The 27,850-nt window shown below is 40.1% G+C and overlaps 1 protein-coding gene across 5 annotated transcripts in view; it reads right to left on the bottom strand.

The window, feature by feature from the left end:
• Positions 1 to 109: 109 nt before the first annotated feature.
• LOC104063858 (core histone macro-H2A.1) overlaps positions 110 to 27,850 on the bottom strand; it is a 45,770-nt gene continuing 18,029 nt past the window's right edge. For 2 of the 5 annotated variants that reach the window (XM_054079339.1, XM_054079340.1), the window contains exons 3-9: positions 24,761 to 24,867; positions 23,156 to 23,353; positions 20,434 to 20,544; positions 14,100 to 14,199; positions 8,647 to 8,736; positions 5,447 to 5,621; positions 110 to 854 (exon numbers count right to left, since the gene is read on the bottom strand). In XM_054079339.1, coding sequence (XP_053935314.1) covers positions 689 to 854; positions 5,447 to 5,621; positions 8,647 to 8,736; positions 14,100 to 14,199; positions 20,434 to 20,544; positions 23,156 to 23,353; positions 24,761 to 24,867 — 947 coding nt within the window. In that variant the 3' untranslated portion in view covers positions 110 to 688. Of the gene's footprint in view, positions 855 to 5,446; positions 5,622 to 8,646; positions 8,737 to 12,512; positions 12,604 to 14,099; positions 14,200 to 20,433; positions 20,545 to 23,155; positions 23,354 to 24,760; positions 24,868 to 27,850 lie in introns of all 5 variants that reach the window. The other 3 variants (XM_054079342.1, XM_054079341.1, XM_054079343.1) reach the window with 3 other exon arrangements.

Below are 27,850 nucleotides of genomic sequence, written 5' to 3'. Positions count from 1 at the left end.
ATGTTCCCAGGCTGCTGGTTCAGATCTGGTGTTTTACTGTCCCTCTTAGAGCAAACTTCTCAGAATTTAGAAAATGAAGATTTAAGGGAAAAATTAATTCAAATACACCAACAGTTCAAACATTTTACTAAATCAATTCACACAATTTCAAAATTGTAAATATAATTAAGAACAAGAGGGTTTCTGTATTTTTTTCTTCCAGATTTATCATTAAGACAATAAACAAACACAAATTAGGTTTATAGCATCTGTTCTTTTAAAAAATGAAAGGAACGCCACTTGATGTATTGATAAAGCACCACGACACAGTTACAAAATAGGGTCGGCCTGTTTCTTTCACAAGTAAAAGACTACGTACTCCCTAAGGGCTTTCTGCTTTAATCCATACTTCATTAAAATAAAACTATAAAATCTCCTAGATTACACTAAGTTCAGACGATGCCTGGGATACAGTGCATTAACAGCAGTAACGCCAACTATCAGTGCCAACATAAAACATTTTAGAAAGTAAAAACAAAACAAACAAAAATCTCCCGGCCCGCCCCCCAAAAAAACCCAACAAAAACCCCACCTTTATTTCCCTAGAGGAGCAAAATTTAAAATAAGGGCTGCTCTGCTTCACGATGAGTTAAGGAGTTGGGGAGGACAATGGGCGGGGGGGGGGGGCTTGTACTGTAGCTTTCTAGGTTTAGTTGGCATCTAGTTTGGCCATTTCCTGCACGTAGATCCCTATACTCTCGCTGTCAAAGAGCACGAAGTACACCGTCTTGATTGAAGAGGACATTGTTGACACAAAATAGCTGGAGATGGCTTTCAGGATCAGCTGAGCAGCCGTTTGCTTTGGGAAGCCATTTCTAGAACGAAATTCAAAACAAGAAAGAAAATCAAGACCTGCTGAACGAGCTTATGATCATGCAGCCTTGCAGGAAAGGCTCAGTCCTTTCTCCACCACAGCACAGTAACTAAATCCCCAGCATCAGTGTTGACAGCTTGAATTAGAAGCTACAAACTTCTTTGTTTAGGCAAGACTTAGATTGTTCAAACAGAACAAGTCCCAAAATATGCATACTGAGTCCATACACATTAATGGGTTGAACCTTACAATATCTGGTGAGTCAATTATTCTCATTTAATAAGACAAGTAAACCAAAGGCCTGAAGTGTTCTGGAAAGCAGCACATACATCAGAGTGGCAGAGTCAAAGCTGTTCTGAAAGCAAACCAGCCATTAAAGAGAAATAAAAAAGGAGAGAGAACTTGATATAGAAAATGAAGCATGAAAAGACAAAATGTACAAAATTGTTTCACCACTACTAATGGTTAATAATGCAGTACAAAATTAAAGAAGCTAAGAACAAGACTGGTGGAGTCTCCTTTCCTGGAGGGGGGTTCAAAGAAATGTGCAGATGTGGCACTTCAGGACATGGTTTAGTAGGCGCGGTGGTCTTGGGCCAATGGTTGGACTGGATGAGCTTAGAGGTCTTTTCAAAACTTCATGATTCTAAGTTACTTGCACAGACTTGCTGCAGTTTGGCAGTGAGAAACAACGCTGGCAACACCCTTCCCATTTCAAATGTGGTAAAAAAAATGAAGCATGTTGAGTGAAGGTGAGCAAGTCTGCTCTCCTGGGTCACAGGGAACCCGGGGGGTCAGTCTAACTTTACTGGGCTTGGGAAGCCAAAGGAGCTGTGTCAGGTCTGAGGACAGACTTAAGGGACTCGATAGCTTTTCCACACCCATCTCCAACACTTCCAACGCTCCTGACATCCTTTTTAATTACAGGCTGATTCAATCTAAGCACAGTCTGAATAAAAATACCTTGAAAGACATCTGACTGGTATCAACCAGAGACCTAAAAACCAGAGGCCTTCCTCTAGTGATGCCTACAGAAGAGGCTCCTGCCTCCTTTCTCTGGAGAAGGCCCAGACAAACAGAACAAACCTCAATGCTTTCTCAGATGACAAAACTGTGTGTGACTGAGTTTGAAAGCTCAGTGGCTCAGTTGAGAACCCTTCTTACAAGCTTTTTCCCATTTTTATCTTGCAGCCCTCGTCTGAAAGTTTCATCTGATCTTAAAACAGGTCAAGCGCAAGTAGAACAGTATGAACAAAGCCATGCCCTGAACTATAAGTTTTATAGGTCATGGCAAACTCCTGAAATCGCACTTGAAACCTGCTCTGAATGTGGCCCAAGCTTTGCTGCTCTATTGCTCATTTTGCCGGGAGGGCCAGCTTTTGTCTTTCACTGCTGCCCTCCTCAACGGCAGTTTCGCCCTAGCACGCCCTGAGCCGCAGCAACGCACGTTGCAGTGATCACTCTGAAGGTGATGGGACACCATCACAGTTATAAGCAGGGCCCAAACAGAATTTGTAAAAGCCTGTGCACCACCTAGTTGCTGGACATGCACTTAGAGATACATGATGGTCACTACATCTTGTTATTAAGTGTGCACTACTAATATTACTAATAATTTACGGATTACACAGATGACTGAGTCTCTCAGGAGTTTCCTCAGCAATTCCAAGAAGCTGGGCTAAATCCACCTCTGGCACTAATAGATGCAGCATCAGTTCGCATTTGTTCACTGAAGCACCAAACTGATAATAAAACGCTGTTGCATTCTCCCTCTCATTACATGCTGCAAGACACAAAATGAGAAAGGCAACTGCCTGTATCACAGCCTGCTTCCTGCACATTACCTTGCCATAAAATACACTCCAAGAGCAATTCTGTGGTAGTGCTGTCTAAATTAATTCTGAATCTCTAGTCTGATATGATACAGGCTGCCTGAAGATAATGCTTGTGATAGTTTAAAAATGATGACATGAAATAGCTCGTCTTGTTTCTTTCTTTCTGTAAATGCCCAATTTTTTCTTTCATTGAACACTGAAAAAAGCAAAAAGCATTGTGAGAAAACCTTGTAGTCTTCCAAAGCCAAATGAGCTGGTCAAAGAGAATCAGCTGTGTGACAAGTTAATCAACTGAGAGCATTGTTTTGACACAGAAGCTACCTCCTACTGCTGACTTACACAGAGAAAGACACACAGACACAGGTGTCTCCACACCTGATCACTTGCTGGAAACTGATGAAGGCTGTGCCCTGGCAGATATTGAACAGATCTGTGAGAAATTTTTCTCCTGAGCAGGAACTGTCATGCAGCTTTAAAATCAGACTACGGACCATTTCTGAACTGCTGAGAGGGGACTCATCAGCTTCCACTTCAACAGCATTCCAGTAGGGTGGTCACAACAGGGCAAACAGAAGAAAAGCAGCCTGCTCAAAGGGAGGCACGCAGACAGGGAAGCTGATTAAAGGAAATTGTTTAGAAGCACTATCTCAAAAGAAAGAAACAGAGTAGAAAAATGAGAAGTAGGATGCTAACCCAATGGCTATGTGCAGGCCGCAAGAAGAAACAGAAGCCTCTCACGTTGATCTTCTGGTCTGAGTTAAATTCTTGTGCAAAGGCAGTTTGAGACCTTGCCCAAGGCAATGTCAATTCAGTTCAAAGTCAGAGCCTCAGAATGAATCCCTGCTCAGTGGACGATTTTATGTTCTATTCCTAACTGCTCTTTTCCTGCTCTCCTGTTGGCCCTACCAGAGTGAACTCCAGGCTACCTTTGCACAGCACCAAACTTGTGCTTTCCACAACTTGGCTGTAGCTGAGCATCTGGCCCACGGAGCACTACAAGCATGCTATTTTATTTCCCCCTATGATTTATTTGAACTGCCCTCATGTAATCCCATTCCTCAACTATAAAAGAGTATGAAACTGTTTATGTGGGTTTATTGGGTGATGTCTGCTTGACAGATGTCTGTACCAGAGCAGCTGCATGCATGTGGTGTCTTTGGCATTCGCTGTCCTTCAAAGCTTCACTTTTAATTTCTTTATAACACTCCTAACTTCATAAAAACAAGTCAAGAGTATTGTCAGAATATATTTTGTTCTCTCCAAAATTAATTTAGGCTTGAATATCTCTAATTAAGAGAAAAAAGAGAAAATACACAATCCCATATATTACTCAAGGCCTGTTGATCCCTCTCCATCTTTTAAAAGCACCGCTTCAACCAGCTTGAGTGAGAATGAGATTTCATCGGGTCCCATAGACTTATATATATTCAGGTTCCTCGGGTGGTCATGAAGCTGATCCTCCTCTACTGTGTGATTTACCCCCCTGGTCACCACCTTGTTGTCCCATGACCCAGGAAAGGTGAGGGGAGCGGTTATTGGTGAAGACTGAGGCAAAAAAAGTTTTGAAGTACCTCAGCCTTCTGACCTGTTGATATGTGATCATTTCCAGTCATCAGTGGGGGCACATTCTCTTTGACCTTCCTCTTTTGACTGACGTACCTGTAAAAGCCCTTCTTGTTGGTCTTTACTTCCCTTGCCAAGTTCAGCTCACGCTGCGCCTTGGCCTTCCTGACTTCATCCCTACACAAACAATTCCATACAGTCTGGAGAGGAATATGGTTTCTCCCAAAGAGGAATTCAGAGCTGCTCTTTGTACTGGCCAGCCTGGGAACCTGACATTCAACAGGTTAGCACAAACCCTCCAATATATTTCCCTAGCATTCCACAAAGTTTGCTCATGTTGTCCCCTTAAAATGACATCTGTGCTAATGAACTTGATTTGGAGCCTTGCCTGATGCAGGTTGCTGAAATTTATCATCCTAGGGAAACTTCTATTTCTTTACTGTCATTCACCCAAAAGCTCAAACAGTGCTTTCTGCTCTACCCCATAGAACATGCAGGAATTAATCTAGTGTTGCAAAACGGCACAATGGGAAGAATACTCTTGCTGTAGAGCAGCCAACTTCTTTAATGGCAAATTCAATAGGGGCGGTTATTCAAGGCTAAATACACAACTGCGTAATTCACACTAGATTTGGCCCTTGGTCTTCATGCTGAGCTATCACTAAGGACCAAGTACTCCAAACCTCCCTCCCCACCCCAAACCCAAGCACCTGAGATTAAAGGTGTAGTCTGTATTCAGAGTCTTAAGAATGTTATCCAACTTTCAATGGCACTGAGCATCCTGTACAAAGCCAAAGCACCTCAGCTTTAGACTTTGCCTTCCAAAACCTTGGCAATTTAAGCCCTTTTTTCCCTGAAAGAATCCCATCATGCAAAGTGCATGGAAATCAGCTTATGGATTTTGGGTGAAAGCCCAAAGTGACTCTGCAAATCCTGACAACCAAGGTAATTCAGGTTTGCTGCTTAAATGAACACTAAAACATGTCCTTCGGTCATCCCGAGACATACATTGCAGTAAGTTTAATTATGCACTAAAACTAGGTAAAATAGACCCTTTTTCTTCCTGTTCTCCTCCACATCCCCAACTTTTATGAACAAATTCAGTCTGAAAAAAATCTTTTAAGAGACTGGAACACTCGAGGTAGCACTTCAAAAATGTGACCTATTTGGCATTGGGTTTGTGTAGCAGCCTTACCTGCCACTGCCAATTGAAGGAAATGCAATTGATTTCAGCTTCTTTTCATCAGCCAGAGCCAAGCAGTTCTTCACTGTCTTTTCCAGCAGCTCCTCGCATTTGTCTGAGCCCCAGCCTGGGCTGTTACAGTGGATCACAAATTTCGCAGGCAATCCGTGCCCAGCACTGACAACAGCTGGTAGGAAACGAAAGTGAAACATAATTACTTTCCTCTCTTTAGGATTAAAAGAGTGCATTTGTGATTAAAATAGCAAACACTTGACAGACATTCCTTTAACCCCTGTGAACGTCTTAGATTACAAATCACACAGCCTTAAAATAGAACAACATGATTACAGACACTTTGTATTTTCTATTTCCAGCTGCACTTCGCTGTGGTAATTTATAAATCATAGCTATAATCGAGCTTATTTTAGAGAGAGCAAGAATTCATGGCTGACATCAAAAGAAACACATTTATACTGGGGATTGTGCAACCTTGTGTAACGTGTAAGGAGAAAGGCAGTAATCTGTTAGACTGTAAATCGTTCAAGGGATGATCTTGCTTTGGTTCAATTTATTGCAGAGCTGCAGTAAGTAACAGGATGCTGGACAGTCACCCAGAGTTATGACTCGTGTGACCTTCAGCTACTCCTGCTAAATACACAGTTTGGTTAGCTACCTTCTGATCGTGCTGCAGCCCAAACTGGATCTGTTCAGAGCTATTAGTGCTCTGCAAACTGGTAAGGCAGGCTGGAAAAGAAATGAATTAAGATTTTTGCTTTATTTCCAACTTTGTTTCCGAGTAACTGTAAAGAAAACATTTTGTGTGATTTCAAGACTTTGGGCCTGGTCTTATTTAAGCTTTTTTGTGTATGGCTCATCCAAGTCCACTTAAACCAATGTTGGGTTTGGTTTATCTCCTTCACTACATCCTTGACAGATGGTTGGAGTGTATGCACTCATATATTTACCATGTCAGTCACCACGATAATGTCAGGGACGTGTGAGGACCAAGAGGATGCGGCACAGCCTGCCTACAAACTACTGACAGCCAAGGATTCTCCAGACAAGAGCAGCTTTCTCTCCGCAGGAGAAGACATTCTGGGTTCATCACTTCCCATCACAGAGTGCCAAGAGTCTGTGTTCCGTCTGGCACAGCAAGAAGATCACTGCCCTTTCTGAACCCATAGGTCTGTGGTTACGATTAAAAACTTGTAAGTTTGGTTTGTTAAAGAAAAAGAGGGAAGTGAGACAACCTAATCACAAGCTAAGGGAAGAAAACACCCAGGCAAAATCTCACAAGGGGAGATGCTGAACCTTGACAAAGACTCAGCCTCCTTAACATCAACGCTTTGGGATATAATAGTATGCAGCCACAGAAGCAGAGGTACAAAATCACAGCTTATGTTTTCAAAAACAACAAGAAAAATACCAGTAATTTAAAAAAAAAATAAAAATCAGGTTTGTAAATGTGCTTGGAGGCCTGAAATCCTGTACTCCACTCTGGAATGTTTATGAGGCATTTTGTTATTCAAGTATAGTAGAAATAACTGTTGGAGCTCAATTGTCACATATGGATGCTATCCTCTAGCTGTGCAGGAAAGAGAAAACACTCTGTCATGTGGCATTCTGACTGGAGGTTAATCAGAAGAGCACATATTGAAGGACAATAGAAGCAAAAGCATTTACGTTCCTATGAATTTGTAGATTCTCAACATGTTGAATAGCCTCAGTTTAGGCAATGCTACTTTGTCACAATGTGCAACTTAAACGTTGGCAGATTCAGAATACATCATAAATCCAAGAAAAATCTATTAAAAGCAGCTGACATCTCTCTAGTCAGTTGTGAAATGTGGATAATATCTTCATCCTGAAAGAATAAAATACTATATTGATATGCATCACCAACTTTAATATTTCTCAGGGAATATTTTTTAGTGTCGTCATTAATTAACTCATTAGGGTTCTGCTGAGGACAAGTGTTAATTACCAAGAGCAGTTGTCCCTTATTTCAAATGCAAATGCTCTGAAAGGAGAAATAAGTTATGCTTTCGCTGTAAGAGCAGCAAGAGAGAACTACGAACGCATTCTGTGCTGGTTACAATTAGACTCCGGGTAAGGATACCTATACAACTGAGAAATCCAAGAACTGGATATCCCTATGACCTTCTTCTCTAGATCCTTCAACAATTCCTAACAGCTTCTGCTGGTGTAGCACAGAGCTCCCTGCAGGGTAGGACAGCCTGGCCGCCCTCGGATCCGAGGGATGCACTGACAGCTGACAAAAAAAAAAATCTCTTTCCAACCAAACCCGTGAGCAGTTCGGTGTGGGCTGATAACACTGTACAGAGGAAGCAAAATCCCTGTAACTGATTCTACATCTTTTTGCAGAACAAGAATTCCAAGAAAAACTTATTAAAAACTTTAAAAAGCAAAGGGAAAAAAAAAAACCAACTCCAACTTACTAAAGCACCAAAAGTAAACAGTTGTAATTTTTCCAGTTGGAGCTGAAGTCTGACAGGTCCCCTTCAGCTTCAGTCAGAATGCGTTTACAAAACTGCAGGCACTGTGTTTATTTTTACAACATAAACACAGATGGTAGAATGGGCCTTCGATATGAACAACGTGTATCAGCAATTTCACAGATGGTGTAAAATTATATATTGTCATTACCAAAGTTTATTACTCATATAGTAGATTTTTCTCAGATACTACATAAATTTGGATAACTAGGCATCGAAAAGTCACAAGCTTTTATAGTGATGATTTTGGCACTGATTAAACAAAGTACCCAAGCAGATGCTTAACTTTAAGCACGTGCTTAAGTTCAGTGAAAGTCAGCGGTGTTTCGGCAAAGCAGATGTTTAACAGAGTTGGATTCAACTGTACTGAAAAATAAGCATCTCATTAATCGCTTTTCTGACCTGTGCCCTTAATAATCAATATGAATTGTCTATGCATGAACCTGTGAATAGCCCACTTTCACTTGTAGTATCACATCACTACACCATTTCTCAGATGCGTTGAGAAAGGTTAAGATGCAACATGCGTGTTTTAACTTTGGAGAGCACAAGTATCACGTAACCCATAGAAACTGTCTTGAGACAGCACGAACCCAAGCGTAATACCAGACGGTGACTGCGATGCCACCTGCCACCACCAGCCACACCAGTGCCCACAGTGTTTTGTTTGCAGGTTTCCGAAGCGCAGAACCTCACCTCCGGCTATGTCCAATGGCCCGTTCTTTTTGCGAAGCTCAATGACAGCTTCCACAAACTCCTTGCCGCCTTTCTTTTCCAAAGTGCTCCCTGAACAGAGAATTGTTATTTTACTCCTCTGATCCCACAGCAGACATGCGACTCATCAGTATTTTTCATTTAAGTCATTCTGGAGTTTTCTGCCCAACCATTTTTTTGGGGACTGCAAAGTAAGATCTAAACCTTTTGGGACTTCAGAATTAGCTAGCGATTAAAAACAACAACAACAAAAAGAAAAAACCAAAAAAGACAACCCTAACAACCCAAAATCCTCACATCGGTAACCCTTGCTAATATTCTCAGACTCCGGTTTTTAAGTCAAACCATCTGACATGACATCCCTACCTCCTTCCTTATCAGGAGCATCCGTTAGCGTGAGATGTTCCGGAAGAATGGGCTAGCTCAAGAGTGGCTGAAGGTTTGTAATTTCTTCCCCTAAGATTCATTTCCCCTCTCTCTTACAAATTGTTTTAAAGAGCCATTTGCCACAATAAGAATTTGAAACTCACCTGATCTTGGTCCCTGACCCCAACAGGTGGCACCAGGAATGAAACAGTCTCGTGAGTGCAGCAGGCTGCTTTACTTGGTAACTGCCCAGTTTGTTGAGCCACCTTTAACCAAGAGGAAGAGCCTCAGAAATAAGGAGAATCTCTAAGGAACATATTCCTCCTTCTCTAACTACAGCTAAGGAGCTGGACAAAGGCATTCTGGGAGGAGCAGAGCTGTGCAGTGTTTCAGGGCAACCAAAAGGTATGCTGGTTATAAAGGCAGTCCATCACTAAATGGTTTAGATCTTATTTTGCAGCTCTAGTTTTAAATATTAACATTAAAAAAAAAACAGCCCATGAAAGCATTTCCTAACTACATAAGCATCCCACAGAATTTTGCACTGTGCATATTAATTATAAAGATAGATAAGTAAAAAGCAGTGATATCACAAAGGCTCTGATTTGATATATTACTTTGAAAACATATTTGAGAACTGGGATCTCTAAAGATTTGGGTATTTTTTTTTTTGCTGAAACCCCTTACTTTCACTGATGAAGCAAGAAAAACCGCATTTTCTGATGGAAGTGCACATAGTGTATGCCCAGGGAAGCAGAGCCCCTCCTCCAAGCCTCAGTTCACTGAACAGGGCTACAGAACTAAGGACTGCAAGATGCTTTTGTTTTGACACCATCGCTACATTTCTTGCAAAATGAAGAGTCAAAGTTGAAAACAATGAATTTGTTTGTTCATTCAAAAACTTACTCTGTTACCCTGCCTCCATTTCGCTAGTGGCAGTTTGTGGCTTTTGGGCTACAAAAGCTGAGAATAATTTAAAAAGTATGCTTTTCTTTTTCTTTCGCTTTTTTCATAACCAATTCACAACAAAAGCTAGATGGCAAGGTCAGACTGTGTAGGTCAGAGTGTAATTTGCTCTTTGTGCTCATTTAAGCTTTTTTATATAAATACTTTGGTGTAAGTTGATTTAGACAAACACCTCACTAAGATTGTTCTGAAATGCCAAGTTACCTATCCTGGTGCAACATGAGTAGAAGGCACCATCTTATAAATCTCTTAGAACAGATGCTAAAGGCTCTGTTTGTAGCAGGCAAGGTGTCTTAGGAGGGTGGGCTAGGAAGGCAGATTCACCCCAGCAGCGAGGTGCTTGGAAACCTGCTGAAAGGCAGATGTGGCTGACACCAGGGTCTTATCAGATCACTCTGAGAAGGGATGGGGAGGGAAAGAGAGCCTTCCGTTCCAGTTATATGTTCGCTGCATGTAGTTCCATATCATTCCTATATTTGTATATATTCCAGTTACATTCCCCTTGAGTCCATGAACTCAGATCACTCCTAAACCCATGACATTCCTAATTCTTAATTCTTTGTTTCAAGGGGAAACATAATTAAGCCTTGTGCAGAACCCAGGAACAGAAAAGATCTATTAAATAGGTCATTTCTTTGCCATTGCAAAACTGTTGTACATTTAATGGAATTTAGCCTAGTTCGGTTTAATTCAGTTCAGAAGGATCAGCTTTTTCCTTTCCACTGGGAATTAATTTATAATTAAATGCAATGAACAACCTTGCCAGTTTATTTCACCGAGCTCTCTTCTTGTAGATCTGGTACAAAGAAGAGCAAAAGTCTTACGTGGTATGAATTGGTGAGGGCTGTCGATTTCCTCCTCAATTACATTCTTCTTCTGATTAATAGTGAGGGTTTATGTTGGAATTATATTCCAGAACTGTGCTGTAAATTAACTTCAGCTGGGAAAGGGCATATGGTATTTAACCATTTTCCACTACATTAGCAAGTTTCTTGATGGAAGTCTTGCTTCACAGCTTCAAGGTTAGGAGCTTATTTGCTCACAGGCATAAATATGTGTCACTCCCATGAGAATAAGATCATTATCTCATGCTTTCCGAGCAGGCATTGGTATCAGTGTTGAAAACAGCGTTAGCAGAAATTTTAGGCTCTAAAATTCTCAGGATAAGCCCCCAGTACATTTAAATTGTTAGGGAAAAAAACAACAAAAATTAAAAAGAAAAAAAATTTAGATGGGTAAAAGTTAATCATCGGAAGCTAAGCATTTGTGCACTTCTATTCTTCCTTACAGCAGTCAGAGGCAACAGGAACCTACACTAAGGAATGAGCAGTGCAGCTTCGAGACACAGCTTCCTTTGTGGGGTAGGAAAGCATTTCTTTGTCAAAGGGTAGGAGACAAGCATATTTGCTACAGGGGTCTGGCAGACCTTAGATGCGTATTCTTCAGAAACATGGTGTTGTGGCACTTAAGTGTGTCTGCATAATGTTTAGCCAGCCAGGTCACAGCTGTTCCTGCCCAACAGGCTGTAGGGAGCTACATTTGCCTGTGTGTTACTTGGGAAGCAGCCCCTGCAGTTAAAGCAGGTGTAGGACATGCCATCTCCACAGCAGGACACACTTCCCTCCAAGCCAGGACCATAACAGAGCCTCCAGGCATGGAGAGAGACCATTCACACAGCGATGTCGAGGTTAAGATGAGACGTACGGCAGACACTGGCATCAGGTGACTGGTTTTTAAGCCTGGTGGGTCATCACCCTTACCAGCAACTTCTGTCTTCAGCCCAAATTCTGATTTGCCTTCTCAAATTACCAAGGCAGTTCAGTGAAAGTGCTGCTACCCTTTCACAAAGTCCTTCAAAATACTGTATGCAGGGAGTGGTATCACTAAGATAACAGTTACTCAGGGGACGGTTAAGAGAATGAATTAAGATGTCTGTCATGTTTTCTATCATGCCTTCTCTCACCGATGACCAACCACCTGAAAAACCTATGTAGCGTCACCAGCCAAATGCTCATGGGCATGAAGACTGCTGAGCAGGGCTAAGAAAGTCCCCAAGGTGAAATAGAAATAAACTAACCAATCTTAAGAGTTCAGAAAATACAGACGGGCTAAATCCAGCATGTCAGATGTGAACATCTGAAACTTGGCATGGAGAGAGTGCCCTGAACTGGTTAGAAATCTAAAGATCAATACTGAAACCCTATTCAAACCAGGCATTTAACATGCGAAGCAAGCAATGTGGCAATTCATTTTCCTTGGTCACAGGCTGGCATTGAACGCACAATTCCTGCACTTCAAATTTTGGCGGTGCATTCCATTGTTCCTTCTGAAAGTCTGATTTGGTGATAAAAATCAAAACTGCCTACTGACTTTGCAATTATTCATTTCTTTTTATTTTCAGTCAGGACTGCTGGAAGTGAGAAATGAATGCAAATCTGCATAGCTACAACAAGCTTGTGGCTGCTGATTGACCATGCACACACATACAAACTCCGCAGCACTGAACTTGCCATTACCTACTTCACCACCGGTGTAGAAGTCAGAGTTTGTCGGGTGAACGACAGCATCACTGTCGATCGAGGCAATGTCAGCCTGTACAACTTGCAACTACAACAGGTAAACAGATGTATATCAACCACGTTGGACAGAGACCCAGCACAGGCTCTACATTTACACATGTACCAACGTCCATATTTTCCTACCTTTACATCTCCAAACCTTGCGCCAAAGGAGTATGCTGAGTTGTGTGTGCAGGTGTGTGTAGAGAAAGGGGTGTAGGGAACAGGAGGAGGAATATTGAGTATGACATCATCAAATCAATGTTAAAATGACAAGTCAGAGCAATCACAAGAGATCATTTCCAAAGTTTTAAAATCAGCTAACACCCCATTGCACTTTGTAGAAACCTAGAATAACCAGTTCCCCACAGAGCATGACACTAAAACATGGAATCTGTTTAAAAAAAAGAAATTCAGGATCATCAAGCCAAACAAAATAACTAGTTTCTCCATTTTGCTAGCATCAACAAGCTGACAGGCACTAATCTTCATGTGTATACCGACTCGTCATTTTGCTTCTAAAAATGACAAGTCTCCTTCACATGATGGAAAGCAGGTATGTGCAGACAGGTTTGTACTGACTCTCCTGTAAAAACCATAAATGATCGATCTTGTATTTTAAAGGTAAGGCATATTTTGTAATTATGTGTTGGGATGGCTGAGACACATGTAAAAATATACCTATTTTTGAAAAATACACCTATTTTTTGTAAAAATAAGCTGCCCAAAATGTTTTTCTTGTTAAACTACATATGCACATTCACAGAGCAAATGCAGTAGCAGAAGAATCATGGGTTGTATTCCATTAAGGAAGTTTTAAACAAAGACAGCAGCACGTATAATCAAACAAGAAGGTAAGGCAGCACATAATGCATAAAAGTTAATTTTTCTTTCCTTTTGCTGAAGGACAGGCTTCTGATGAAAAAGGAGTTTTTTAACTGCTTTTTAATCTGGAGGAACACAGAAGCTTTAAAAGCGAGGCACTGTCTATGACAGCACCTGCAAGTTCACTGTTGGAATAAAATCAGTGTTTGTTTTCAGCTGAACAGGGAGTAATTGAAGCATAATGGAAACAAATTATTTGACTGACTAAAACTTGAAATCAAGGTAGGAAACATTGGGGGACAATTAATTATTTAATTATTCCTCTTTAAAAATTTTACACCTACTCTGAGTATCAGAAAACAATCTAAGACTGCAGTTAGAATGGAGAAACTGCTTATTTTGAAAACAACCTGACAAAGAAGTATTTTAGTCCTCAAAGTATTCAAATAAGAAACCCCCCAAAAGAGCTAACAGTCACATATGATCATTATGGAAAAGAATTTAAATGATTTGTTTTAACTAAAATCAACTTGAAGTCAAGCAATAGCTGCAAGCATTCAGATTTGGTGGAAAAATATTTTCAGTGTAATTCTTCAACAAAATAGAACCTGCAAGATTTGAATTTCTGCTCTTATTAAATGTACGAAGCCCTAGCGAGTAAATTCTGGGTTCCATAATTTCCATGTGACCGTTAGTTGTGTCAACCCATGCCCCATTTACCTAGGTCATCTTTAAGGTCAATGTCAGCATTGGTAGGATTGATAATGGCCTCCACCTCGAAGCCGGCTAAATTACTGATTTCACTGTGAATAAGGTTCAGCTGAAAAGAAAAGCATGAGGTGGGAAATAACAGGACAGCTGGGAAATCACAGAGAAGCTGCAGAAAAGTGAGCTTTGCAACACAGATGGAGATAGCATCACTGCAAACAAATATGCAAAATAAAAGGCAGGTCATAAAGGAGGGTTATTATCCCAAAAGAACTCAAACACAAGACTCAAACACTGTTCACACTAGGAGGACATGAATGTACCTACTGACAAGCTCTAGTTTGGCTTTATGCTGGCCACTATCTGGGATTCTTAGTCTGGCATTAGAAGAGGGCATTTGTTTCTCCTCTCTGCCCTAATCATTTCCTAAGCATCGATCACAGGAATGTTCCAGCACTGAAACTTGATAAAAGATGCTGCTCCTCCTTCTTTAAGCCATCAGACAAAAACGGGTCTTTGAGAAAGCCCAACACCTCTCTCCAGCAATTCCTCTTTCCTTATCAGTGGTCACCATATTCTGTATTGGAGGCACTTCAGTTTTCATTTGCGCAGCTCTGCTGCCTTTGTGAATGACTGGTGAAGTGCTGTAAGCAGGCACTATTGTGTGCTTATCACTTCTACTTTTAATTTTATTTGCTCTACTTCCTTTTTCCATTTATGAAAATAGAGATTTTTGACCCTACCCACCGATGTCCATGAACTCCTCTCATTCACACCATGTATTTAACACAGCTTCCCAACAGCTGCCTGAATCATTACAGAATCAGAAGGCTTTCTCATGGGCGTACAGTGAGGTGAGGAAGTCAGTACAGATACCTAAAGATTAACCTCACACCTGCACTGCCTCCTTGTAAAAGAATAAAAAGAATTAACAAAATATATGGAAGTCAATGAGAAGACCAGCAACAGTACCAAACTGATCCTGCCACGCCGTACCAGTGAGGATGGTTTTTGGCAGAGCTTAGAGGTAACAGCAACAGCACGATTTGTGTACTACTGCAGCTGGGATGTCTCATCATAGTATATGACCCACACCACAGAAGCATTTCCGTGGTTCAAGGCAATGCGACGTGACTGCCAGTTTTGGCAGGAGCCAAAGCTGCAGCACGCTGACAGGCACGCGAGGAAGTGTAGAACCAGGGAGCTGTCACACTGCTTTGCAGCCAGTGTGGGCAAATTTGATTTCACCTGCGCCGAGTTCACTACCACTAGAACTGAAAACACTTTAAAGTGCAAACGTTTTCCAGACTCTTTCATATGGGGAAATACATTATCTACATCATATATTGTGCTTGTATTCACAATGTGCATTCAAAATGATCATTTCTGTAGCTGATTAGGCAGTATGTAAAGCAACTATGAAAGAGGAAGTTCTCATTCATTTAAGCAAGTCCTGAAGCCAGCTGCAGTTAAGCCAGGCTTTCCCTCTAATCCAAAGCTTGCTGGGTTCAGCCTATGAAGCATAACGTATACATTCAGGCATGACAAGTGATCTCATCGATAACCGAATTCTGCCTCTTGGTTTGTAATCCACATTCTGCAAACTTAACCCTTCAAATCTTCTCCTTGTGTAGGTTAGTTTATTAACAGGGAATATGAGCCAATTCATGTAACCAATACAGGGGAATGGGTCATTTCAGAAGGCCAATATCCATATATTTAAGTTTTATGAAAAAATTATTTCCATTTCATTCACATGATTACATGAATTCACCTCTTTTATAAAAGCCTGTACTTTCATATAATCTGCATATGTTGCTTGAGTAAACTATGTTTCCTCAAAATAGGGCGATTTTGGCTAAAAATGAGTGTAATTCAGCCCTGCTTTAAGTACAGGTCTGTTCGGGAATTTGTAATAAAATCTAAGAAAGCTTGCTTTCCAAATAGCTTCCAGTACTTTAATACTTCACACGTGGTGAGTTATTCATGCCTGAGTTTGAGTCTTGAGTTTGACTACAAGCAACTGCTGTTTAAAAAAAAAAAAAAGTCAAATCAAATAAAACCAAAATGTTAAAGAAACTTCATGAATTTTGAAATAAAAAAAAACAACAACAAAACACATGCACACACCAAAAGACTGTTTTGTAGAGATCTCAGCATGCTCCTAAGCATATTTGGTCATCTTATAGGTGACTGTCTTTGATCCCTAATCCTGTGTTTTACAAGGTTTTGCCCCAGATCCATTGGCTGAAGACCATTTTGATTTCAGACCTTTAATCTATCTCTGCACTTACTTATACACAGGATTTACGTAACAACCAGCTGGTAATTGAGGTAAAATGCTTAAAAAGCTGCCCATCACTGACAGCATTTGCTGGCAGCTAAGCATTATTCTGCTCAATTTTGCATTTCTTGTTCAATGCACTATTAGCGATCTGATTGCCAAAAACAATCGAAAAAGGTCAGTTGTTTTCCCATAGAATTAAATCCTCCAGTAAGCTATTGGACGATGTTACTACCCACAGTATGAAGCATGTGTTAGACAGAAGTGATCCTCTAAAGGGCCACTCTAAAGCAATAAATAGGCACAATTCATATATACACGTGCCACAAAGAATGGACATAGCTTCAAGTAATGTTTGAATTACAGGCCAGTTAGATACAATGCAGATGGCACGCGGCACATCCAGGAGTCTTCTCTGAGCCAAGCCTTGCATTTCTTATTCCAGATGAAATTACCTTTAAAGTCTTTGAACTTTTCCTGGCATGACTTTCACATGGAAAACTGAAGATGCTGGTTGCAAACAAGAAGGTGAGGTCTCTCTGGGAGTCCAAACCCTAACACTTAAGACTTGAGGTCTTACAGGCCTGCCTCTACTCTGCAACTGTCTCAGGGAAAACAAACTCGTTAACGTGCAGAATACCACATTTCCACTGGGTGTCACTTGTAGGATATGCAATCATTTACATATTAACTAGCTTGTAATACTTAATTAGCACAGCACTAATGCACTGCTACAGCTGTCACTGAAGGGTTCTTTGCCATTTCCTGACCTCTAAGCATTTCTAGCAGAATGACAGCAGTCATCTAAAGATTTAACACAATAAGAGGACTCTGGGGTTATCAGGAAGACGTAGGGTCATTTTTGCAAATAAACCCCTGCCCCTTCCCTTCTGCAAAGATGGAGTCAAGAAAGAGACTTTTCCCATTAAACTCTTATTAATGATGCGATATAAAGAACAGATTATTTTCTTCCTTCTCTGCATCTAGTAGTTTATTTCTTGACCTAGCAGAGAATGGGTTTGCAGACCAAAGAGGACTGTTCTAAAGGTGCCCCTGGATGTCACAGGAGGTTTGAAAGACACCAGTCATTTGTTTGGGTTTCTGTGTTTGCACTGCAGTTTATTAAGAACACAGAGAGCAGGGAAGTATACTAAAAATATGCATAAATTCAAGAAAAATCAAATAACTGTGATGAATATGAATATTTTTGCTTTTCAAATGGAAAAGCTCAAAACGTTTTAACACATTAAGCTTCTCTACCATCCATGTGAAGAGTGTAACTGTATCTCCACTAAGGTAATTTACAGTATTTCTGAAGCAGCCAAAACCAGAAGCCAGGAGGCATGGTTTTGAGGCCTCCAGCTGAACCAGCTAAACACACTGTCCTCCCTGCCCAAAGGACTAGCAGATTTTTCCTTCCCTCAAAACACTATTTAAGGAGGGTGAGGCTATGCCAAAAAGAAGAGAGGTCCTTATCCAAACAGGCAAACACCTTCTGACCTCACATACTTTGAAAAAAAGGCATTGTGCCCAAGTCTAAGGAACCAAACTGTAACCCTACTGTCCTGAATCACTAGTGAAGAAAATCCTTAGTCCATAGAATCCTGGAATGGTTTGGGTTGGAAGGGACCTTAAAGCCCATCCAGTTCCAACCCCCTGCCATGGGCAGGGACACCTCCCATAGGACTAGGCTGCTCAAGGCCCCATCTAACCTGGCCTTGAATACCTTCAGTTAATTATGTTTATGAATACCGCACGGCACTAATTTAAGACCACTACAACAAAACATTTCATTTTCTGTTAAGAAGACTTAAACTTCGATAAATATTTTCAAACTCAGTGTTATCTTTTTAAACAGCAATTGCATGTAGAAATGGCCAAGCAGAAGCACATTAACTAATTCAAAGTCACTAGAGTTTCATCGATAACTTATATTTAATTTGTACATTTCCAAAACAAATACCATTTTTATGAGACTTCCATGTGTCTCTTAAATAATTAAAACCCACCACTATCTATGAGATCGCAGTCTGCTAAACCTGCACGTAGCAGCAGACGTCCTGTCACACCAGGAGCCTCCTGGTCCATGCAAAACACACCACAAGTTTAGGAGAGAGGAAGCGTTCAACTCCCACTGGTGCCATGATTGAAAGTTTTATCTTTGCCTTTTTTAACACGAAAATCAAAAATTATTTTGATTGTTTTGAAAATAATGTGTGGGGAATGGTGTGAAAAGATTTCTAGGAATAAACCAGCACAATTCAGTCGTTGTTTTTACGCTGAATAAAATCACTTTGATTGCTACAGTGCAAAAGTTTTTTGCATTTTAAGCTTTCCATATTTTCAGTCTTAAAAGAATTTAGGTTGGCCTAAATGTATTATTTTGAGGGTAAAATCAGAACAGAGACATTAATACATTATTTATCAGCTCAAATTGGTAAGAATTTCATTTTTAACTCATGCATAAGGTACAGAAAGTTCTTATATTTGTTAGCCATAGCCTACTTTTCTTAGATTTTTACACTAGCCTTTTACTGCCTCTGTAGACGGAATCAAAAGCAGAATATGTGCTAGGACATCTCAACAGCTCCTAGACATTCTCCCCCCCTAAGAAAATAATCCATTTGTTTGGAGTGTTTCCTCACAGGAGACAAACTGGGTTTTGTTTTTCTTTTGATGATGTGCACTGTCTTCCAAGCCCGTCTCCCATGAAGCACTGAGAGTGAACCAGTATGGGGATGGACCTGTCACACCAGTCATATTGTCAGGGGGCCTCACTCCAAATGTGAAAGCCATGAAGTTCATTTCCCAGTGCAAGGTACTCATTGGAAAGCTCTACAACAGACTTTGCCTTGCTCACCACAGCTTAAAGCAGTCTTGGTGCTCACGATTCTCCTCTACTGACCCCAACAGCAAAGCCCCACTGACTGAGTGGCTTAGTCGTGCTGGAACACGACCCTAGGCCTTACAGGTTTTTTACAGTAACTAAAAGGAGTTCAAATCTGGTCCAACAGTTGGACATTACTTGCTTTTTTGAAACAGTAATGTAGTTTAGAAATGTTGGCTTCTAATTTAGTCATCAAAATGTTTTTAAAAATATCTTCAAAACCAGCCCCCAGTAGCGGTCAAATAATACAAACCCCACCAACCAACAGCCTGGCTCGAGCTGGAAAGCTATGTGTGGAAAATCAGAAGTCTGGCAAAAAAAACCCCATCACTCTCATGCACGTTAAACTTAGCAAACAAACTGTGGAAGGATAAATGGAGAACAACCTCAGTGTGAAATAAAAATGAGTCAGAGGAGGTACATTCCACAATGGACAATGGCTCATCTTTTATGACTTACAACACAATGCTCTGATTACTGAATGACTGGAGAAAGATGCAGTTTTACTTCACAAAAGTTTGTATCATGAATTAAAGGCAAGTTTCAAGATAAAAGACCAATTTAATTTAATGATTTGTCTCTTTAAATGGTTCCTCTCTTTAAGCAGATCTGTATTTGTGTTAAACCACCCAATGTCCCAAAGCATATTCACAGGGAGAGAAGGATCGTTGACTTCTAGCTTTTCATAAAAGCACCATTTGTTATTACACAGCATTAATTTTTGTAAAGAACAGAGCAGAACAAAACACAAAATCACTATAACGACCAAATGTCTAAAATAGGTTTTGATTAAAAACCTGTAAATCAGCAATGAAGTGGGCTGCCCACTGGAAAAGACATTTTATTGTTAGAAAACTCTCATCTTTGGCTTAGCTCTAACCATTATGCTGTTCATGAATCAGGTGAGACAGATTACAAGCACACAGGCTTTCCTTCTATTTGAGTATTTAATTACATAGTCATATCAAGACTCATTTATGTATTTTTAAATGCTCTATAAGTTGTTTTCAGTTAATTTCTTTCTTCAAAAAGTAATATCGTTCACCCTCTCAAGTGCTCAGTGGGGAAATGTCCATCGTACCCAGACATTTTGGGGAAAAGAGGGTGGTGGGAGGGGTTATTGCCTAAGAAGCACTGAAAAATAGGTATTGATTTCTAAAAATGCAGGAGCGTACCTTCTGGCCAAGAAACAGACTTTTGGTGGACAGGATTGTAAAACCGTCTGCAGGAGTTCCCTCTGTTGTGCTGTCGGCACTGGCTGATTTGCTCACTTCTCCCTGTTTCTTCTTCCAAAAATACATTCAATGAGTTAACTCAAGGCTGAGAGAAAAACAGTTTAATAACACTAAGATATATGACGTGCCATAAATGCTTACCAGGCAATAAAATGCCAGTACAAACACCAGCATTTGGATTTTATCCTTTAGTCTAACTGAATTGACTGATTACAGCTAAAGGAACCAGCAGGAAAAATGACTTCAACAACTGCGTATCTACATAAGCCTTTTCTTGCCTAAGACAGTACACAATTTGGTAACAGTTGTCTTAAATGTTGCAGGAAAACAGATAAACAGCCCCAAACTTTAACAGCTTTCTAACGGCTTGCGTGGAAAAAGATAATGTGCGTGTATGTATATATATTTGTTTGTGGAAAAACATTTGTTTTAAGGTAAAAACTGACTTCTCAGAGCGCAAATTTTATCTGTGAAGAAATACAGCTTTGAAATCTGGCTATAGAGCCCATATCAGAAGAATACATCTACCTTCTACCTGTCTTATAGTAGGACACAAGCTGAACTATTTTCTCTGTCTTGTTTAACCAGATCACCTTCATCTCCAGTAAAAGTGTAGGGAGAGACCGAGTTCCCCTCAACTACCATTCCTTTTTTTTCAGCTCTATTACTGATGTAAAATGATAGGTTTCAGGAATGAATCAATTTACTCAATAAAAATGACAACTAGGAACATCTGGAAAAAGGATACTTCCTGAAGATAGTGAACTGACCACTGTGGTTATAAACTCAATTGGTGATTTAAAAAAAAAAAAATACTCATATTTTCAATAAAATTACTACTTATGATTTAATAGGAATATTTGGTGCCTCAGCAATACCTATGCTGAAGCTAAACAGTACACCTGGAATATTAAGTAAGCCACTGTTCTCCCATTGTTCCTTTCCAAAATTTTAGTCAGTTTTAGTGGCTAAGCAACTAAAGTGACTTTGATGCAAGGGTATATAGGTACTTCTAGAAGCTGTAACCAAGCTTTACTTTACCCAAATGTTTTGAAAATTAGATTTTCATGGATCCTATTTCAATTCCCCAGGAGTTTACTGTTAGTCAAATACCAACATAGTAAGCAGACAATACAGTTTATTGTGTCGAAGCAAAACAGAACCCCACAACAGACTTCCTGCTTTTGTAATCAAGTAGAGGAAAAAAATGCCAGCTTTAGGGAAATTATTAGTACATGGTTACTAAAAGCACTGCACTTGAAATGTCAGCTACTAGGTGTTCTAAAATACAAACGTAAACCCAACAGTTCAAAGAAAAAAAAACACTCAAACAACCAGAAGAGTGACCAACAATAACAGAGACATACTGGGTGACCTCAAAAGCAACTTTTCACATGCTCTGTCCATTTCATGTGACATTCAAGTACTTTTCTTCCTACATCTATAACCTACTGCTTGACAGTTGTTGTTTTGCAAATAAAATCCTTGGTTACGCATACATATATTAGGAAAATTCCCTACACCACCAACTAAAACTAAAAAAAGAATGTTCTTCTTAGCTTAATAGAAAGATGTTTTTAGCTTCCTAGGTTCCATTTGGTCCTCTTGTTCTTCCCCTCACCACCATGCTTGACTTGGAATGAGTCTAATTTATTATGAGGAATTAAAAAACACCAAGTCTAAACACTGAAGAGCGTGATCTACAACATACTAATAACAAAGACGGACATTTGTGGTCTTTAGAGCAGCCAAAGAAATTCTGTGTAACCACAACAGAGTTTCTTTAAAGCTGTGAGAGACTCGGATACCTGCCTCAGCAGGATTGCACCCTACTTCAGGAGTATTTCACATCCCTTGGATTTCATTAAATCAACTAAAAGGAATCTTAGGCTAAGCTGGAACAAAAATATCTATTAAAAAAAACCCCAAACCAACAGAAAAAGTACAATATTGGAGAACAGGACTCTGACATGCTAACAGCTGAGGACATTATCAAAATGCGAGTGACTTAGGCTGTTGTTTTTCTTCAGCATTTCCAACTGCAAAATGCTGCTGTAGTGTGACTTCAATTTTGAAAAAATTACCCAGATTCCCTGTTTCTTGCAGATAAATATCGATACTTTGTAACAAAGTTCAAACAGATTTACTCTGCCTAGCCCAATGCAGGCACCTGTGTAGTCACAGCAAAGCTACCCCTCCAGCTGCTATGTAAGGTCTTGTTTGCAGAAGGCGACAGCAGTATAGCCTATGTACCCCTTCTTCTGCCTCTTGGTGCCTCTAGCCTGTGCCCACCTAACGACTGCTTCACACGAAGAACACAGTATTTACAGTATTTACTTTACCCAAATGTTTTGAAAATTAGATTTTCATGGATCCTATTTCAATTCCCCAGGAGTTTACTCCTGTGCCCACCTAACGACTGCTTCACACGAAGAACACAGTATTTACAGCTTGCCTGCCCTTTCCTGCAGACCTGTGCCACTTCTGAGGGTTTTTGACCTCCACTGCACTGGGCAGAGGGCAGCTTTCCTCCTTCAGCATCTGCTGACGCTGAAATTGCCGCTGTTAACAACACAAGGAACAGAAAGTCTACTCGATGTGATGCCACCTACAACTACTACTAGCAAACTTATTTGGATTTAAAAGAAACAGATTACTCTACCTTGGATTTCCTTGCCCCTTTCTTGCCACCTGTTTTCTTTGATACAGTTTTTTTCTGTGATGGAGATTTTGCCTTCTTTGCTGGAGGTGGAGTGATGATGGCTTCCAGTTTTCCTTTTGATCCCCGCTTCTTTGCCAACAGCTCTGGGTGAATATTGGGCAACACTCCACCGCTGGCTATGGTGACTCCTTTCAATAGCTAATAAACAAAAGGAGGTTGTAGATGACAAATTCCAGCATTTACTCAACAATAAATAGAAAGTGGCATTTACTGAAAACTTTGTGCACTGCCTTGAGTTTTAGCTGGTTCTTGTAAATTTCTGAACATGTTATCCTTCAAGAGGCGCGACATAAAACGTATGAAATGAAGCTGATAATGTACTAGATTTTAACTACAGAGGGAAAATGTATTCTTGCACTTATGCTTGTTTCTGTCAATATCTCTTGGGTTCACACAAGATCTGTGAAACCATGCAATGAATAATGGGACCCCGAACTCCACAAGCACGGGACTGCAACAAGTACCATGCTGTGGAGAACTCTATGTGTGTCCCAACTGCTGAATTTTCTTGAAAGAGCATTTTTAAAACATATTTTTTTTTGTAGTAAAAGAAACTTCAAACTGAGGGTACCATTTACATATATCTCTATATCTGCAAGCCTTTCTTCAAACAAATTTTTATGTAGTTGAAGAAAAGCAGACCAATATTCAAAAGCGTGCTGCTCATTCAAGCCTTTGAAAGCAGAATCGAAATGTATAATGTTCTGTACTGAAAACACTTTAACCCATATTTTATATATCGAACCGGGACTAATTCTCTATTCAGGAGGACACAAATGGTGACACAGAAGTCCCTCAAGTACTCCCACCTTCTGATTCGTGTTTACTGCTCTCCAACTAAAACTCAGTGAAGCTCCAAGCCTGCAAAGGGATGCTGAACTCCAAGTATTATCAAATTTCAGGCAAAGCCGAAAGTCTTTTTTCCTGCCTCATCATGATAGTTAGGTTTGGAAAAAGTATATTTTCAAACATGTGCTTACAGCACCCTCACATGAGGGTACCTGAATCCTAGCCAGTGCCTCTGGCTGACACCACAACACTGTAACGATAATGCCCACTTTTATTTTTGCTAAGTAAAGGCATCTTGAAATCTGCAAAGCACGCAGACTTGCAAGAGTTCCAGAGCTCCTAATTCTGCGGTCACAACAACATACTTCAACAGGCATAGGATAAGTCCCACCGAGTCCTAAGCTGTGTAAGGGGGAAACCAAAAACAAACAAACAAAAGGCATCTACAAGATTTTTGTCCCTGTTTCTGTAGAGTTTATGACAATGTCCCACTCCACAGAAGTGGCTGCAATAGTGTGAGCAAATGTCATAGTCCATCTCTGTTGTATTTTTATGTCTTTTAAGAGTCCTGAAATGCATAATTAAGCTGAGTGCTGCAGTCAGTTACACAGGCAGTGTGCTAGTGAGCGAATGAGTTGTTTCCTGGTGGGATACTCAATAAGCAGAGGTCTTGGGTTACAATTCAACTATATGGAAAGACAATTTAAAAAGCCCTAAAGGAAATCCTGGCCCTCACACGATGGAGTTTTTTCTTACCTGATTTAATTCTTCATCATTCGCTACAGCCAACAGGATGTGTCTAGGAGTGACTCGACCCTTCTTGTTGTCCCTTGCTGCATTTCCAGCCAATTCAAGAATTTCCGCTGGAAAAAAGTAAGCCTCTTTTAAATACGTTGTGATCATGAAGAAAAATCAATGTGTTATTCACCATTCACTCAAATAAATATCTGAGCTATATTATGTTATTCTTACCTGCTGCAGAATCCCCTCAATAAACATCCAACTCTAAAATTATAATTTTCTTTTTATAAAAGGGCGAATGCACATTTGAGTTCCTAAGGTCTAAACTACATTTACGTTTTTGTCCTTTTAAAGAAGTTCCCCAAGATTCTTGATTTTTCAGTGTTCTTCTCAAGGCTACTCCTAGGATCCCTCTCTTATCAGATGACAGAGTACCAGATGTACAAATGTTATCGTTTTTTCCCAAACCTGTCAAAAATGTGATTTGTGGTTTGACTGGTTCTACTTTTTTATTACTGGAAAAGATGTTATTCTCACTTTCCCAACATTATGGAAGTATGTAAACACACATCCAAGTTAGGACACTAAAAATACAAACTCTGCTGCTACTATGACTTAATGACTTTTTTTCTCTATCTAAGCAGAAGCTTCTGTCCAGAAAAAGTAATTGATGAATCATGTTTATTTCCTCCCAGTAAATTATCTCCTTAGAAGAAACTTCTAGTCCTGACAGGAATTAGGAAAGATTAGCTTGCTCCGCTGCAAGGATCTATGAAGTGAAAGGTCAGAGCTTTACCTGCTAACTTATCTGTCCTCAACTCAACAAGCCTGAGGCAAAGAATGCAATCAATTACAAGAAAGCATGGGCAAAAATTTCAAAAATGATATAACATGTTCATCTGACTTTGCAATTATGTGCTACGCTGTCTCCATTATCCATAATCTTTCATCTCCCTCTGTACAGACTGCGTTTCACTCTTTCTTTTGGTACGTTTCCTTGTGCAAACCTGGTAACATTTGGAGAAAAAGAGAAAAAAAGAAAACGAAAATTTCCAGCTAATGTTTTAATATTTAATGTTAGAATAAGGTGTGGGATCAATTTCACATTTAACAACTGACTATACCATGAAAGGTCTCCCATAAGCTTGCTTTAAAGGTAAATAGAACAGAATTAAGACATTAAGCTAGAAATGAAAAAGACTAAAATCAAAGCCCACATGACCACATGCCTTTACCATAACACACAGTAAATCTCAGGTAATACTGCATAGCACAGGCTATGGCTTTTCATTAGACTGAAGCGAACATGATTCTCCAATTATTTTCCATCATAATCCCCAGAACAAGCTAGTTTTGACACCTGCTGGAAAACCTACAGCTGCTTCTGGATGTTCTACAGTTAGACTTCATTGAGGATTTTAGTAGGCTTTCACTATTTTTGTGCTCAATTACCTTTATTATAGGGTGAGAGAGAATATTAAGTCTAAGCCCCCAACAGTAACTCAACATTTCATGCTGACAATAATAGCTTTAATTTATTTTAAAGCATGATCAGCAGGGTAAGGTCAATCTGACTACGCTTTCCACACCTCCAAGGAACTGAATTAAGCTGGCATAATCCTTTCCACGTACTTCTCAAAAGCCAGAGCTCAGACACATGAGGTTTAGCTTGCATTTAGCACTGCATACACCACCAGTTGTGACAGAAGACCTTTACCACCTTCCATGAAAGAAGCTGCGCTTTGGGTTACACCCCATGCATCCCCACTGACTTCAGTAAGGTTCTATGTCACTGTAATAATAACAGCTTCTCTACATCAGGAATTGTTTTCTTTGTATCTCAGACTTCATTACCACTGAAAAGCATGGGTAAGATTTGCTGCAAACAGCAACTTTTTGGTTTGCCTCTGCTTCCCCTACCTCTGCTTCTTTACTGCATCAGGCACTGCTAAACAGTCAGGCCGTGTTATCGGCATAACTATGCAGACAGGTCATTTTGTAACTAAAGAGTCTAAGAAAGTGTTATGCCTGTAAAGCACAGAGGAATGTTTTATTTGTTCCTCATAAAACTAAAATGTCTGCCTTGTACAGTGGAGAACTGTTCCTGTAAGTGTTAAGCCCTCTTCCTTGGACAGGAAACTCATGTTAAAATTGCAGTTTTCTAATGGTCCTTTAGGGAAGTTGAGGTACCCCACTTCCTTTCCAGCAACAGAACTCTTTGCACTGGTGTTGAGGACCATGAAAGAGGAGCTTGGGGAAAGGGAGAAAGGAGGAGGGCATGGAGGGTGGAATATTTCTGTTATATATCTGTTCTCTGCAGATCTCCACAATAACCAAATATTGCTTGTGCATGCAGAGACACCCACAGCACAGAGAACAGCAGAACTCCGCCATGCACGCAAGTCAGAGGGGGACTCTCTCCTACTTAAAACAGAAGATTAGGAGGTATTCGAGCTGAAGCCAATATAGGCAACCTTTCTTTGATTTAGCACTGACAAAGACAAACCTAATCCAAACCTAACAGACCAGAGCACGTAGAAATACTAGAAATTAAGACTTTCTGGATCCAGATGGGATCCAGAGTACTTGCCTGGATTTTGCTTGTAGCCAGTTTTACTTTCACATCTGTTTTATGCTTCTTTAATTCTAAAGATTCAAATGATGTTTCATCCATGTTTTAAACCAATTTTAGGTTAGATGAAAATTTATGTCTCTCTGTAAGGGAACTGACTCGAATTTCCAGAATAATCACTCTGGATTTAGGTGTGGAGCTGGAAAGAGTAATAGGTGGAAAAAGTTATTTAAAATTGAGATTGGATCTGAATTCTCAGGTCAGAAGAATTCAGAAGTGCCATTCTATCAGGTTCAAAGGGTTCAGTCATTGAAGAATTCTATTTCATTAAAGACAATCTTCCAACAGCAGGGAAAAAAACAGACAAACAAAAAATCAATTCCTGCAACCGAACAAGGTCAAGAGAGAAAGCTGTGCTTCTAAGTGCAGAGGCCAAAGAAAGTCTTAATAGCTTCCATGACGTCAGGATTCACTCAGCTTGTATTTATCCAGCCAGAAGACCAAAGCAAGTACATTTTACAAAAATGAGGCCT

This window comes from Cuculus canorus, chromosome 14 (genome assembly GCF_017976375.1).
Source record: "Cuculus canorus isolate bCucCan1 chromosome 14, bCucCan1.pri, whole genome shotgun sequence".
In the NCBI taxonomy this organism is placed as follows: Eukaryota; Metazoa; Chordata; class Aves; order Cuculiformes; family Cuculidae; genus Cuculus; species Cuculus canorus.
Note: the sequence above shows the minus strand (reverse complement) of the source record. Positions and strands in the feature narration are given on the sequence as shown.